The 17194-nt window shown below is 30.8% G+C and overlaps 1 protein-coding gene across 1 annotated transcript; it reads left to right on the top strand.

Moving 5' to 3' along the window:
- The first annotated feature begins 1075 nt into the window (after positions 1-1075).
- LOC105162721 (WUSCHEL-related homeobox 11) lies at positions 1076-3958 on the top strand. Its single transcript, XM_011080823.3, has 3 exons — positions 1076-1776; positions 2584-2759; positions 3745-3958. The coding sequence occupies exons 1-3, from the start codon at positions 1179-1181 to the stop codon at positions 3760-3762; spliced, it is 792 nt and encodes a 263-aa protein (XP_011079125.1). The 5' UTR covers positions 1076-1178; the 3' UTR covers positions 3763-3958.
- Positions 3959-17194: the final 13236 nt, after the last annotated feature.

Below are 17194 nucleotides of genomic sequence, written 5' to 3'. Positions count from 1 at the left end.
TGAGCTCGAGCTCAAAAGTTTATCAAACAAAAAATATTGTTCAGTTTAGCAAATTGAATTCAAACGAATTTATATTGATTAATTTAAATTGAATACCGAATAATTAATTTAATTTTCTTTTTTTCGACCCTACTCCTTTTATATTTTATACGGACAACGGATTACGTGTATAAAATATTTTCTTCAGTATAAAGATGACATGAAATATATAAATATAAGGGTAAATTACATTAATATTGTTTGAGGTTAGGTACAAATACACAAATAATCTGATTTTGACAAATTACAATCACGTCCCTGAAGTTATTTTCAAATACACAAATAATCATTGCGTTTTACAGAATTACAATTATTACTCCCCTTGAGGTTGTAACTGTAATTAAAAGTACACTCCCTATTTAGTGATAAAAGTTTATACGAAGGCTCCCTACGATATACGTTATACTAACATCCCATATATACCTATAATTTTATAAAAAAAAATAAATAAAAAGTATTTATATATTTAAACCTAACTTCAAGAGGTGTCAAACATTATTTAACGCTAATCATAAATGCGAAATCAAGAGGCGTTGAACTATATTGAGCAAAATATTTTGTTAGTTCCATAAAATAAGTACATAATTTGTTTTGGTACTAAAACTATCACTCATAGTCTCTGGCATGTGCCGCTTTTAGTCCTTTATAAAACTCATAATCACGCATTTTTAGTCCCAAAAAGTGTGATTTTGGGACTAAAAATCAAAATGCTATTTTAGCCCAAAACTACAACGTACATGACTTTTTGAAACTAAAAGTACATGATTATGATAATAAAAACGACACCTGCTACGTATAATTGTGGTATAAAAAAAATTACCTTTTATTTTATAAGAATAAAAAAACATTTTTCCCAACTATATTTTATGTAAATTCTCTCTCTCAGTGCATATAAGTATAAAGGCATGAAGATAATATATGTATATATATATTTTATTTAAGTAGGAACTCAAAGGTGAATGATGAGGACAATGGCAAGACAGTAATTTTACATATACAGTGACACTCCTCCCTTGGCCTTTAAATACCTCTACTGATCAACCTTGATGAGGACTAGTAATTAGCTGTGTAGTAGTCTTCCATATTCTCTTCCTTACTTCACCTCGATTCTTCTTCTCCACTGAAAATTCCCTGCAGACATGGAAGATCAAGCACGAGTCGACACCCGCTCACGGCCGAGCCACGGCGGCGAACAACCCGATCAGAGGACCGAGCCGGTGAGGTCACGGTGGACGCCCAAGCCCGAGCAAATCCTGATTCTTGAATCCATCTTCAACAGCGGGATGGTCAACCCACCAAAAGATGAGACCGTCAGAATCCGGAAGCTGCTTGAGAAGTTCGGCTCAGTGGGCGACGCCAACGTCTTCTACTGGTTCCAGAACCGCCGCTCCCGTTCTCGCCGCCGTCAGCGCCAAATCCAGGCCAGCCTCAGCAGCGGAGACAAGCCACAGGCGCCGCCCGGGGGCGGCGGCTGCACTGGTGGCGGAATTGAGTATGCAAACATTGTGGCGACAGGTGGGTTCGCGCCTAATCCAGGGGCGAATTACCCTGTGATGAACGCGAGCTCCGGTTGTCTGGTGGGCTCTTCATCGTCTTGTGGGTTCGGTGGAAATGGCGGTAATAATTCCGATGATCTCTTCCCGTTTTCGGGGCAGACGACAGGGCTGTCGGTCCAAGAATATGAGCAAACCCCGATTTTTTGTTCCCCTGATGCTTCCAGTTTGCACTATCAACCAGGTCAGTCACACACACACAACACACACTTAAATTAACTCTTGACATGTTTTAGCAGGAAGAAAATATTCTTCTTGCTGGTCCAATAACATTAATTTTCTGAATTTCTTACTCACTTGTCCAAATAATCCACCTGATTCTTCCCCCTCCAGCAGAAACCCTAAATTTCTCGAACTTCAACCCTCGATAATTCACGTTCACACGAACAAAATATCTCAATTTCTACAAGAAAAATAGTTGAATCGCTATGAAACTTTTTTATAATAAAATCACCGTGGAGCTAATTAGAAAATAAAATTTTCATGACGGATCCACATTATTTAATTTATATTTTAGATAATTTACTGTTAATTAAACTCTTTAGCATATAAATTTTTGTTTCTAAACGTATTAATAACATAAATTATCAGTAAAAATTCTATTTGCTCGGTCGCCGACAGTAATTTTTTTCATTGCTATTCAGTCGTTTGATAATGATCATTTTATTCTAATTTAGTATTTATCCGAAACGATCCTTTAATCCAAATTCTATTGCATCTTTTATTTCTTTTTCATAAATATATACACGTTGTCAGGTATATAAATTTTTTTTTAAATAAAAAATCACTCCAGTACGTAGAATTTAAATTAAAAAATTCAATCTCCTTATTCTATGCTTTGATGCATGGTTTAATTTTGGAAAATTAAAATTGTAGAAAGGTTGGACGTCAATTTATTTATTAATTTGGGAATATACTAAGAAAATTAGTTTATTTTTTTTTCTATTATTATTATTATTATTTATGTTTGGGGGTTGGTTTTGAATTTCAGATGTAATAACAGTGTTTATCAACGGGGTAGCAACAGAGGTGGGGAGGGGGCCGGTGGACATGAGGGCGATGTGCGGTGGAGATTTCGTGTTGTTTCATGCATCGGGAGTGCCGGTGGAGGTGAATGAGTACGGATTTCTGATGCAGAGCTTGCAGCATGGAGAGAGCTATTTTCTGGTATAATCAATCAGATTATTATTATTATTATTATTATGAAATTTTTATTTAAATTTGATTGGATCGAATTAAACTATTATAACGTAAGTATAATATATTTATTATATAATTAATTATTTTTTTAACTATTAATATATTTTATTTATCATATAATGAATTTATGTCATTGGATTTGAGTTGGAATTATTTTTATTATTACCTTAAATTAGGGAAACCTTTGCATCGGAAATTGCATGTCTGAAAACGTCAGCCCCCCTTCTAACTTTATTATATATATATATTTGCACTGAATTCTATTACGATTAATGTCATCAGTTACAACTTTCTTTTAAGGGCCAAGAAAATATTATTTTTTAAATCAGAACTATACTATCCATTCAATTTCTCACAAAATACTTTCCTCGTGCATGACACAAGTCCATGTTCTTGACTAGGGCTTTGTAAACGTGTCAAAAGTCCATACACTAGATTTATATTTTCTCTATGCATCTATATATGATACGTGTATAATTTTCGAGGATTAAATGTATTTTTTGTCCGTTATTTAGTATTTAAATGGTTTAATTGTTTAGAGTAGTATTTAATTTTATATATTTTTGCAATTTCAATCAATTTTTCATTGGAAAAATACATGTACATTGCATGTAATCTTGTAAAATTAGAATTATTGTTTCTATTAATTTATTTTTACAACATTTCTATCTTTTAACTTTTTACGCTAACTTTTTGCATATATATATATTTGCGTTTTCAGTGTCTCTTTTTGCTGGAGTTCACATTTCTAGCCGGTGGACGTGACCTTTGGCAAAAAATGAACTGAAATCTCAAAAAATTTAAATGATACGACGCTAAAATACTACTATAAATAATTAAAAACTAAATTTAAAGACTCTTTAACATTTTACAACACATAACTGAGTTAATTTACGAGATCAAAAGTTCATTAATTAATTAAAGTGGGTGATTTTTTGAATTTATTTTTCAGGTGCCAAGACATTCTTGAAATTTTGAGTATTGCAAGTCAGCTGTCTGTGGGAGCTTTGGTCCTTCTAAACTAAACCAGGATTTGCTCTTGTTATAATAATATCCATATGTTGTATCCCCCCCCCCCCCCTTTCCATGATTTCTCTTTGCCCTTGCTTTGTGGAAATCAATATTATTGCTACTCAAAGCTATATATATATATAATTTGGCAATGAGGTATTATGAAACAATTGATTAATTTCCTGCAAATTCTACCGTTTCAGCTGTAAAATTGAGTTTTTGGACTTGTAGCTCTACCCCTACTCTTGTAATTTAAGGGGTTTTTTTTTTTAATTTTTAATTTTGTTGGTTACGGAATTCTTATTTTTGATTTTGTAACTTTAAAAAATTAGCACTTTTTTTGGTCGCCTAACACATTTTTGCAGAAAATGCCCACGGGCTTAGCGAGTGGCTCTTAGGGCTTTTATATTTTTTATTTCACTGATTATGAAATTCTCATTTTGTGGTCCGTTAGTTACGAAAATATCATTTTTTGTTGACATAATTTTCAAAAGATAATACTTTCGGTCCCATGTATTTAATGGGTCATGTGGCCTATCCCGTCTGATGAAACTGCGTTCTTGAACTAAAAGTGCTATTTTTTAAAAATTGTGGGACTAAAAGTGAAAATTTTTAATTAAAAGGTTCAAAAGTGGAAAAGTTTTAAATTACAGGAGACAAAATGCTATATTACCTTATTTTGAACTTCAAATCTACAAAATTGGGGCAAATTGCGTTTTGTCATACACGATAGAGGGTGTTGTATTTTTTGTCCCACAGTTTACAGTAGCACATTTGATCATACAGATAAAGTATCAATTGAACTATGCACATCTTGTATATTTTGTTTTTTGAAGTGAAAGAGATAAACTATTATTACATTATTAACATCAAGTATCAATACGTAATAAATACCAACAATGATAACAATTATATACTATTCATTAATATCATATAAGTATATTTAATTAATACATACTATAAGAGTAGAAATATTCCATACACATCGGTAGGGTTGGAATCTATGACCTTTGAGTTATGGGACTTTAGTTTCGTCAATTGAGCTGAATTTCATCGATCACGTCTTATATAATTATATAGAGAAAAATTATAATTTTAATTCTGTGCAAGTTCATATCTTTTAAAATAAAAATATTTTTCTTAATTTTAAAAGAAGCAATAACATATTTTTATTATATAGGGATATATATATCTATTTTTTTTAAAAAAAATCAAATTACAAATACCATCGAGATTTATTATTATAACAAATTGTTATAAGTTCATGTAAAGTGATGATGAGACGGATGACCAGACAAATACTCGTAAGTTCGATGAAATTCATGATCATATACTTATAGAATCATAATATTTTAATTACTTTAATTTTTAAATCGAGCTTTTATTAGCTAATAAATATAACTAGTGATTATATATATATATATATATATAAAAATCGTAGCAAATACAAATCAACCACGGCTGCGCAACAGCTTGGCTGTTGTTTCTACAAATGTAGTCAAAATATCAGTTACGGGGAACCATGACGAATATTAATTAATCGTGTTAAAAATTTAAATTTTTATTTTTATTTTATTTAATCGTGATTAATAGTATCGATTTGTCACGATTTTCAAGCCATGATCATTTATAATGTAGCGAATATTCAAATTTTTTTGCATTGTGATCATCATTTATACGTGATACTATGACTCTTAATCATAGTCAGTAAATAAGGGTAAAATAGCTAATATATTATTTTACACCACGTCGAGCATTCGAATAATTTTTAAATATAAATTTAATTAAAATAATTAAACCATAATGCATTAAATTGAAAAAGGAAATCTGATGTAGCCTTCAAATAATAATGCATTAAAAAAATTTAATTATTACCTATATTATAAATCACTGTCACTTAAAAGACACAGTAAATCCTTATTCCTAAAAATAATAAAGTATGTAATGAAATTCGCAAGGTACAAACGATTAATGCACATAGGCATACCAAAGCTTTCTAAGACATGTCTCATGATATATATAGAGGATTAATTAGACTTAAATCTTCTTTAAAAACGTAAACTTAGATTTTTTCCTCATTTTTTTAAAAATTATATTTACATTCTTTTTGAAAATTTACTATTCAAACTGGACCCCCATTTTCGTTAGAGTTTTCGGATGAAAAAGGCTGAAGTTGGCAAAAAATTAAAAATTTATGCATTTTGTATTTTTACTGACGTCAGTATTTTTTTCAAACCTTAACGGAGGGGTCAGGTGTAAACGAAATTTTTTTTAAGGGGGTGTAAGTATAATTTTAGAACTTTTTAAAAAAAATTGTAATTTCACATTTTGAAATAGTGCTTAAGTGTAATTAATTCTATATATATATATATATAAATAAATAAATAAAATAGGATGTTGTAGTTTTGTTGTCCGAAGCAATCAGCTCTCCCTAATTAATTGGATTAATATTCTAATATGATCTATCTACTTGTATTAACTTTTAATTGGGACGCGGCTCCGTACAAGTACGAGAAATACGGAATTGAGTAAATTCAAAAATTTCGTCGGTCCACATTAAAAGAACTATACACTAGAAAAAATTATAGTTTTTTTTTACGATTAATTATTGTAGTCAAAAGAAAAAAAATCGTAGCAAATACAAATTAACCACAATTTCGTAACGGCTATTAATCGTTGTTTCTACAAGTGCAGTCAAAACATTAGTTAGGACTAAAATCCCGGCAAATGTTCTGGTTATGATTAAAAAATCGTGGCGAATATTAATTAATAATGGTAAAAACTTAATTTTTTATTTTGATTTCGTTTAATTGTGATTTATAGTATTGATTTACCATATTTTTTAAGTTATGGTCATTTATAGTATAGTGGAAACTCAATTTTTTTGTAAGGGTATATGTATATATGTATACATTTATGAGCTGCTCACCAATTAATTCAAAATAAAACATATTTAAAGAATTCATTACACAAATTAAGGTGGGATTTAAGTAATAATTAACACTTGAAAAAGTTCACTACATTTATGATTAGTGCATATATATATATATATATATATATATATTGTCTGCTCAAACTTAATGAGAAATGTTTAATTATATGACATCCGGAATTCAATGCAAAGATTCCTAACTTGGCTTCAGCACGATCGACAACCCTAACAAATCGAAGAAATTACTTTATAGGCTACATTACATCAGAACTTAGGAACATATATAATATAACCTTAATTTGTGAGTCTGTAAACTAGATTTCGTCTGTCTTGTAAGAAAAATTTAGTTCAGAAATTTCATAATCGTAGACCTAAATAGTTAATTATACTTAGCTAATTATAAAATTATAGCTAATTTAATCAAATTTAAATCAATCACGTAACAAGCGATCGATAAAATGAAGATTACATATAATATTTGTTTTGTAGTTAATTGATTAAACCAAATTTTTTCTTTGTCCTTGGACTAGGAAGTTTTCACCACCCACATTCTAAATTTCAAGTATTCATTGAATTGAAAATAACATAATTGATTTACTTTTAATAATTGATTTGCACAATATTATTATTATTGGGCAAATTAAATTGATATTTCTTGAAAATTAGGTCTAATTATGTAGAATTACTCTATACCCTTTATATATTCGCACGTACGCACCTCTTGAGGTAATATTAATATGAATTTTCGTCACTGAATAGGGCGTAATATTTATAGTCAACCTCCAGAGACGTATCTGTAATTAACTCTGCGATATGTAGCGAGTCTTTGCAAAATTAAATCTAACCTTAGGAGTGTTAACGTATATAATTTATCCTATATTTGTAACTAAACACACTTTTTTTTTGTTTTTTTTTTAATTATCAATCACATTGGCTTAAATAACTATTAATATTATAATTCGATCTGAATTTTTTTATTATAAAATGACGATACGTCTTATAATACTGTACTTTATATACATACACAATGTATATGAAATTCATATCATTTATATATACAAACACAATGTGTATACATAAAGAACAACATAAAACACAACATCAATTTGTAATAAAAAATTCCGATGAAATAACCTATATATATAATCATGCAAGGGCTATATATTGGTCGGCAACATGGGATCATGTCAAGAAGAGTAAAAGGTACGTACATGTTAATTACTTGTTTTGTAATAAAGATGTTATCCTATGTTTTCGGCTTTAGGAAGAAGCACTTAATTGTGTTAATTTGATATATATATATATATATATATATATAGAGAGAGAGAGAGAGAGAGAGAGAGAGAGAGAGAGATTGATGAATTAAGGAATCTTTGTAATGAGTAGAAGCGGAAAGGTGTGTTTGTGCACACGACTGCACATGGGCTCATAATAATACCCTTTCAATTTGTTTGGGATTGATGCATATGTTTGACATATGTTTGTTTTGTTTGTAATAAACAGAAATGGGAATGGGTGAACGAATCAGGGGAGTGTGTTTGTTGTTGAGTTGTCAGTATTAGATTCTGTCATCAAATCTATTCAAAATTTCTATGTGATTATTTTGATCCACATATAGTTAATGTTACGTGCCGCCGGCTAATTAAGGTTTAAACCAAGTACCAACAATTGGCATTTATTTGGCATATGTCCCTATAAATAAGGGGAAATTGCAAAATTGATCTCATTTTTTAAGGATATTGGCACTTTTGGTTTAGACCCATTTTAAAGTATTCAATTTTAGCTTAATTTGACTGGAAGTTTGTGGGGATGCAAACGAGTTGAGCTTGAGTGCGAGTACAAAAAGAAAAATTGTTAGTTCGAACTGGAGCTCGTGCTCGTATACCCTACTTTTATCTAAACACATGTATGTAACAATTTAAGTTAATTTATTGATAATCGACTAACTAATTAGAAAAACAAACAAGTCGTACCAAATTCGCAAAAACCAAATAGAAATTATAAAATCATAATATACAAAGATTAAATTTATCTAAATATCAATCCATCATTCAAATAAAAATAAATTAGTTACGTTGGACAAAAACCGTTCTAATCCAAGTTTGTTCAGAAGTATAACAAAAGTCTATGAAGTTCACATAACAAAACGTCCTCGTTGTTATTATCTCAAACCTGCATAAAATAAATGATAATAAACTAAATTAGAACCACATAACAAAATTCAAGCAATATGTATCTCTTTGTAAGTGAATGTGAATGTCATAATATAATCAAAATAGTTTGCTGGAAGTTAACAAACCCAATAAAAAAGACGAGCAAGTTATCACCTAATTTGATGTCAATATTAATTGAAGGATCGAAGCTCAAACCTCAAACCTCAAACCCACCTTATGTCATCTCAAACATGTTATATGTTGATGCAATTTAAACGAAGTAACTGAGACAATTTTCAGCAGTTGAGTTACATGAATGTACCTTTAGGACATCACCATCAAGAGGCAAGCTTACATGTATTGCTTTTTTATCACTCTGCAAATCAATGAATAAAAATTTAATACACTTATAATAAGTTAAAAATAATAGTGATATTTTTAAAACTTTAAAAATACAAAGAATGTACATGAGACTTTTTCTTGACTCCAAAGCGCTTTCTCAGCCAATTTCCTCCACGCATCAATACTTGCACGATGTTTGTCTATGACTTTGCTTCCTGCGCTAAGTGTAACCTCAAAAGCAACACTGGTGATCGGAATAGCCAGAAGATCTCTTTTCATTATTTATAAGATCTTATATTTCAAGGCATGAACTCTCCACCATTTCAGAACTTCAAAGTCTTTTCCGTCCTTCTTATCCTTCTTAAAATATATATTTCTTCAAAATATAAATCAAGTTCAGACTTTTGAGGCTGAATAGATTCCATTGACTTCAAATATTCAGCATACTCAGACCAATCACATTGAGTTTCAACATGTCTAAGATCTGGCTTTGAAAGTTTTTATTTGTGCATTTCCCCAATTGAGAAGTCTTTTCAATATTGAAAATACCTATATACTGAGAATATAGTTCATATAATGTTTTTCGAATAATAACAATCTGCCTCTCAACATTTTCTGAAAAATACAATCTTGGAAAGCATAAATCAAGTGCTCTTAACTTACACATTGGATCCAGAACAACTGCTATGGACATTAGCAAATTGGATTATCCACAATATTTGTCAAACTTGATCATCATTCTTTCAACCATATCCTGAATGAATTTATCATTCTCCAGTGTCTTCTTATCTAACAAGACTTTGACTCTGTTCACGTCATTAAGGAACAAGTTTGAAGTAGGATAGTTATTTCCAGAAATATGTGCATAACAGTCCTGAATAGCTCTAATATGGAGCACACTTTTTCAATTTTTGTCCAATCTTTTGCACTTGGACGAATATCATAATGTGGCTCCCTATCAACAAACCTCGGGAAGACATTTTTGAATTTGATTGCAACAACCAGTATTTCATATATTGAGTTCCACCCTGTCCGACAATCATCAACTAACTTCTTTTTTGGTAAATTCAATTGTTTCACCATTTCAGAGAATATTTTAAGTCTTGCATCGAATCATCGAACATACTTTATGCTATCATATTAACATCAACAATATTTTTAATTTATGAAAGTCCATCTTGAGCTATGAGATTAAGTATATGGGCGCAACATCTTATGTGGAATAATTTTCCATCATAAAGTAGTCTCCTTTGTTTACATATAAATCTTCAAATTTTCAATGGTTGAATCATTAGCAGAAGCATTATCCACAAACATGGTGTGGATCTTACTCACGATTCCCCAATCCTCCAAGCAACAACAAATAGCATTTGCAATTTTAAGACCTCGATGGGCGGGGGAGTGGAATGTGAACAAAGTTAAGACACGCTTTTGTAATTGCTAGCTTTGGTCAATCCAATGACCATTTATCACCAAGTACTCGATCTTTTGGTTCTTTGATTTCCAACAGTCAGTTGTGAGACTGATTTTGTTCATATTTTTCAATAAACTCTTCAATTTATTCTTTTTCAACTCATAAATGTTGATGCAAAGTTTTTATTGTGTTTCTTGTAATACCTCGCTACTCAAGTAATCCTTTTCTTTGCATCAAATTGAGTCCTTCTTCTTCCACAATAGAGAAAGGGTGTTCATGTATCATTATTCAATGAGCCACTGATTCTTTTATCTTCTCCATATCAAACTTCCCAATATACATACTTGGACAAGAGGTTGGATCTAAACTACTAGTCTTGAAACCAAGTTGTGTTTGGAAAAGTCCATCTTTCTCCTTGTCAGCTTTTGTTTTGAGATAGTTAGCACAGTGCTGCAAGTGCTGATGCAATTGAATTATTGGAGTAATCTTGGTTTTGGTATACATTCTCTTATAACGTATACAAGAAATCTTCATAACTCTATTTGCATCCTTCACTTTTGTAAAATCTGACCAAACAACTGTTTTTTTTTTTTTAAATTTGGGCATTAACAGTGAAGTTTCATACTCTATATTGGCCTCAATGTTCTTCTTTGTCCCAACAGTATCCATATCAACTCTATTAATCATCTCTTCATTAGTAGCACTGATTGTTTTAGTGTTTCATCATTTTGCATTACTGGACTCGCTGAAAAATTCATATCTAAACAAAAAACAAATGTGGATGTTGTGTAGGGAGGCCCTTCCAACAACGTCGAATCTTATTCATCGTTGTTGTGATACTGATTTAGCTTGCTCGTCTTGTGGAGCACTAGAAGAAGATTCAAAACACATGTTCCTGGAATGCTCATTTGCAAGGCAGGCTTGGGTTTTTTCCCAATTCCCTTGGCGGTTAATCAGCAACTGGAATGGAGGAGTAGCGAAATGGATATGCCGAGTTCAGGAACAACTCGACAACAAGCAGTTCAACCTTTTTGTGATGATTTGCTGGAGGCTATGGGGGCGAGGAAACAAACAGTCCCTGGCAATTCATTGGATTGTGTCATATTTGCTGTATGCTATTGCATGATTTTCATAACGTGGTGGTGATGAAGCCTACTTCCCTTCCTTTTGACAACTTATGTAGACCACCTGACACCGATCAAATTAAACTTCAATGCTGCAGTCTTTAGCGACAATAGAGGAGTGGGTGTAGGAGTTATTGCACGGGATTGGAGAGGCCATTGTCTCAAGTGGAAAATGACAGTTACTGGAATCGTTACATTATTGAAGGTGATCGTCTTTAAGTGATCACCAAACTTCAGAATCATATGGAGGATTGCTCCTCGGTTGGCCCGATCCTTGTGGACATCCATCATTTGATTTCAAATGCTCGTGATGTTTCATTTAGTTTTACTCGTAGAGCAGCTAATCAAGCTGCATTTGTTACGGTGAGGGATCTGACCCACGTTCTTTTCTGTATGAAACAATTAAGGCTAATGTCCTGTCTCATTTATAAATTTCATTTTATTGTAAAAAAAAAAAAAGTTTGCATTTGCATTATTTCTTGCATATGCCTTGCGTTCAAGATTGCTTTAAAGTATTGTTGGCTTTTTTTGGTTCAGAAATTTAGAAGTACAATGCTTTGAAGATGCTTGTCAATAGCATGAATGGAAAATTTGTCTTTTTTATACTTGAATCAAGCATAAATAACCTACCTAATGGGTATGGTCCAAAAGAGATTGACCCAAGAAAAAGTGTTAAGTCCAAACATAGGCTCATCAGCCCGGGAGAGAGGCAGCACACCCAAGTCACCATGCTTGGCCCAAGAAGCTACCGATACTCATTAGTTACTTGCATTTCATTACTATAGTGTTTTTTTTTGTTTTTTTGTGAAATTCAAAAGTTCTTTTTATTTATTTGATTATTCCTTATTGCGAATCTAAAATCAGTGCAGTTCTAAAGTATAACCCCACATCAAATTCAAAATCTGATGGATCAACATGATCATCATTGTAAATAGAAAATTGTGAGGTGGTAGGTGTTATTGACATAGAATACGATTTATAATCAATTTTTTGAATTAGACTGTATTTTACCCACCAGTGAATCAAACAACATTAATTCCCCACCAGTGATCTATGCTTGAATTTGAATCATTAGCCTCATGCATATACTCATCAGTACCCCACTACCTAGTTTAGTTTGTTGTGTATTACGTACAAACAAGACCAAGAATCCTTCCTCTCGATGCAAATAGAACCCAAAACACCACCAACCACAGTGAATATTTACAAAGGTATATTATACTCCCCTCCCATAAAGTTTGGTGTAATTATACGTAAATTTTTTGTGGTTGGAAAATTATATCTGGAACCATTGAAGTTTGCTTTCATCTTATAAATAAGTCCCTCCGTTAGTCAAAATTTACCGAATTTACTGCTATTAACAAAAAAATTCAAAACCAAATATATATTTACCCCCGATTGACTTATTACTGATTTATTATTGGTCAAATAATTTTTTTATGATCAAATGATCTCCATACGTCTTCATGCGTTAGTGGACGTAAGGAGGTATATTTTGACCATTATAAGGGTAGTTTACTCGAAAAAAAATTATTTGACCTGCAATAAATCAATAATAAGTCAATTGAAGGTAAATATTGATTTTTATTCAATTTTTTTATTAATTATCAGTAAATTCAGTGAATTTTGATTAATGAAGAGACTTATTTGTTAGATGGAAGCAAATCCCAGTGGTACTAAATATTATTTTTTAAATTACAAAAAATTTAAATATAATTATACCAAATCTAAAAAAAGGGAAACGAAATTATCGGTATTTACAATTACCTAGAATCCAATACCAAATATGACTACAAATATTCCACGATTCAACAATTTTATAAATTACACTACTTTTTATAACATACAACTAATATATATAATATCTAACTAAGAATTTCAAAGAAAATTCAAGAAAAAAACTCTTCCAATAAATTGGAGCAAAACGTTCATGCTCGACATACCCACCATTTTCAGCCCAGATCTTAATTTTCCAACAAAAGAAAATGCAATTTTAGTCCGACAACTTATGACAATGACAATTTTGTTCTTGTATTAAAATTGGCCAAATGAAAATTAAAATTATTAAAATTATAAAGTTAAAGGAATAAATTATAAAAATTAATTCGTACATAACTAAAATTGTCACTCCCTATAAATTACAAGACTAAAATCGCAACTTTCCCTTTTGAAACCATGTTGGACAAAAACTTGTCTTTAGCAATTTTTACCACAAATTTTTATGTTACCCCATATTTAAACATTTGTAATTGGCATATATTGATTAATGATTCTTGAAAAAAAGGTATTATAAAATAAATAGAGATTTTTTAAATTAACAGAAAATTTGAAGTCATAAATATCATTTGTTTGACAATGTTAATTAGTTTCACTTTCCGTCACCCTCTACTTCTTAATTATTGTTTCAATCACTAAACTCCTCCACTAATTTTCTGATCTTAGTCATCATAATTGAAGGCTGTAATCAAATTAATCTTTTTTTTAGCATATTTTATTTGTTTAAAAGAATTATACATGTATAATAATTGTTCATCATTCCACCATTCGGCAAAAGGTATATGCAACTTCAGTCACGACAAACATTATTTTTTATACAATAAAAAAAAAAGTTACAATTTGATGAGGGTTGGATTACTAAAAGACGGAGATACCTTGAAGGAGGGTATTAACGACATTTCGCACCTCAACGGTCCTTTTTATTCTATAAAGAGCAAGGAGAAATTATACGACGTGATTAAAGGGACCAGATCGCGGATATATAGCTAATGAGGCGACCTGGGCGCATGATCCCATATTGGCCGCCTGATTAGGAGGTTGTGAAGGCTAAAGATTAAGACACGTGGCAGTCGTGCAAGGAAAATCGAGATTATATAAATAGGAGCAGTTTTACACTGATAAAGGTAATCAATAAATCTACTATAATTCTATCACTGGAGATTATCTATTCGACCTCCGTTTTCTGACTTGGGCGTCGGAGTCTTATAGTCGGGCCTCGACCCGACTAGTTTGACGCGTTTTCTGTTCTACAGGTACTTCATTGGATTGGGAGAAGAAAGTGGACACATCGCTTAGATCACCATCTCCATTTCTTGCCTGATCACAATTATTTTAGATAATTATGAGATGATGTAAATATAATCAAACACTCTCTTAATCGGGGAAAAAAAGAGGTCCATTTAATCCGACCATATAAGTCTAGCCTACAATTTTTGGGCTTCTAGCTATAATTATTACCACGTAATATGTAGTCCAATTTCAACAAATCATGTCGGGTCAACTAAGGTTGGTTAAAACGTAAAAACGGCCCAGTCTTCTTACACTTCATACTGCACACATAACATTTTATGCGCGGAAAAATATATTTTTTGTTGTGTAATTTATGGTATTTTTATTTTAGTTGTATTAATTATTAGAACTTTTATTTTGATTTTATAACTTTAAAAATAGTATTTTTTTTATCTCATAACACCTTTTCGTCGAATGTTTTAACGAAAAATTTCACATGCTTAGTACGTGCCCATTAAGATTTTTATAGGTTTAGTCCCATTAGTTACGAGATTCTCACTTTTAGTCCCGTAATTTTTAAAATGTTACACTTTTGGTCTCATAGACGTAACAACCATGTGACCTTTTCTGTTAAATATCTAAGGAGAAAAAATACAATTTTAGTCCTGTAACTTATGGGGGATGACAATTTTGGTCCTGCACAAATTGATTTTCTCAATTAGTCTTGTAACTTTACAATTTGACAATTTTCATCCTTTTGGCCGGAAAAATTGCATGTGATTTGCACATAATCCAATTAAATTACAATTTTAGTCATGTAACTTAGGAATCGTTGGCATTTTTAATCCTATAACTTCGGAGAGTCGACATTTTGGTCCTTTCATGAATTTATTTACAAGACTAAAATTATAAGTAACTTGCAATTCCCAATCAATTGGCCGAAAAAGGACTAGCCAAAATTATAAAGTTACGGGATAAAATTGCAAAAATCAATTTATACGGGACTAAATATTCCACTCCCCATAGAGGACTATAAAAATGTTACTTTTCGAAATTATAAAACTAAAAAATGAGAATCTCATAATAAATAAAATAAAAAATAAAAAAATCTTAAGTTACGGACAAAAATATTATTTTTTCTGTAGCCAACCATGTCTAAGTCTTTAAAGTTGACCTTGAAACTATAATATCGAAAAGAATTTGTCAGAGAGGAGAACAAATATTTAAGATACTTCCTCTTTCTAGCTGAAGCATGATTATGACTTATCTTGTATGTTATGACATAATAATTATGGTAATAAAAAGAAAGAAAAATAGTGTATATATATATATATATATTCTCACACGAAATTAAAAGCATAAATAACCGATTACGAACTCTATTTTAATGATACGTGAGTTGAAGTTCGAAGTTTCTAAGTCTATGTAATAAGATATGTTTAAAAGATTATTCCTTAATTGTATTTAAATGGATAGAATTTTTATTTGGAAGTTTATTACATATTCTATTCCATTCAATATATATACACATCATGTTTATCAAAAGAATTTTAAAATAAAATATATAATGTCATCAGTAAAGTTACACTTTTAGTTTCATAAAATACGAAGTTTCAACACCTTTACGAAATTTTCAAAATGATTTCAAAATTGAAAAAAGTGGACACATTTAGTCCTCTACTTTATGGGATTTATAGGACTAAATCTGTCGAGTTTTTTTTTTAAAATTTTGGGTTCTTTTGAAATTTTTGTAAAGTATAGAGCTGTGTCGAATTTTCTCACTTTCGGGATTATTTTGAAAATTTCGTGAAACAGATGACTAAAAGTATTGAACTTATTATTCAATGGAACTAAAGGTGTAATCTCGCCTGATGTCATCCTTATACATGTAGCGTGTATATTGAATAGAGTAAAAGATAGAACAGGGTTTGCAACAGGCAGTACAAGAAAATTGCTAAATAACAGTGCAAAAACATTAATGTTGAACTAATTATCAAGTAAAATTCTCAATACTAATCTATATTATTTAATATAAAAAATTTACTTGCTAAAAAATTTACTTACAAACCAATTTAACGTCTTATTTAAAATAAATATTAAATAGTACAGATCAGTAGCGAAAATTTTACTTACTAGTTAACTTGATTTTTGGTAGAAATAAGCTATTTTCTTATCTAATCCGGTAGCGAAAATTTTACTTACTAATTAACTTGATTTTTTGGTAGAAATAAACTATTTTCTTATCTAATCCGGTATTTAAAAGAGATTGATGCAACTAAAAGGATGTAATCGCGTTTTATGCATGTAACCCGATTATTATATTAGTTCGCGTCTCATGGGGTGTTAGTGTTACCCTACTTGCAGCATGTTGATTAAGAAAGGACAAAAGACATGAAACAAAAACCATACAAATGTTGTAA

This window comes from Sesamum indicum, linkage group LG5, assembly GCF_026168435.1.
Source record: "Sesamum indicum cultivar Baizhima isolate 11 linkage group LG5, ASM2616843v1, whole genome shotgun sequence".
In the NCBI taxonomy this organism is placed as follows: Eukaryota; Viridiplantae; Streptophyta; class Magnoliopsida; order Lamiales; family Pedaliaceae; genus Sesamum; species Sesamum indicum.
The sequence above is the reverse complement of the archived record's forward strand: the minus strand, read 5'-3'. Positions and strand labels throughout refer to the sequence as shown.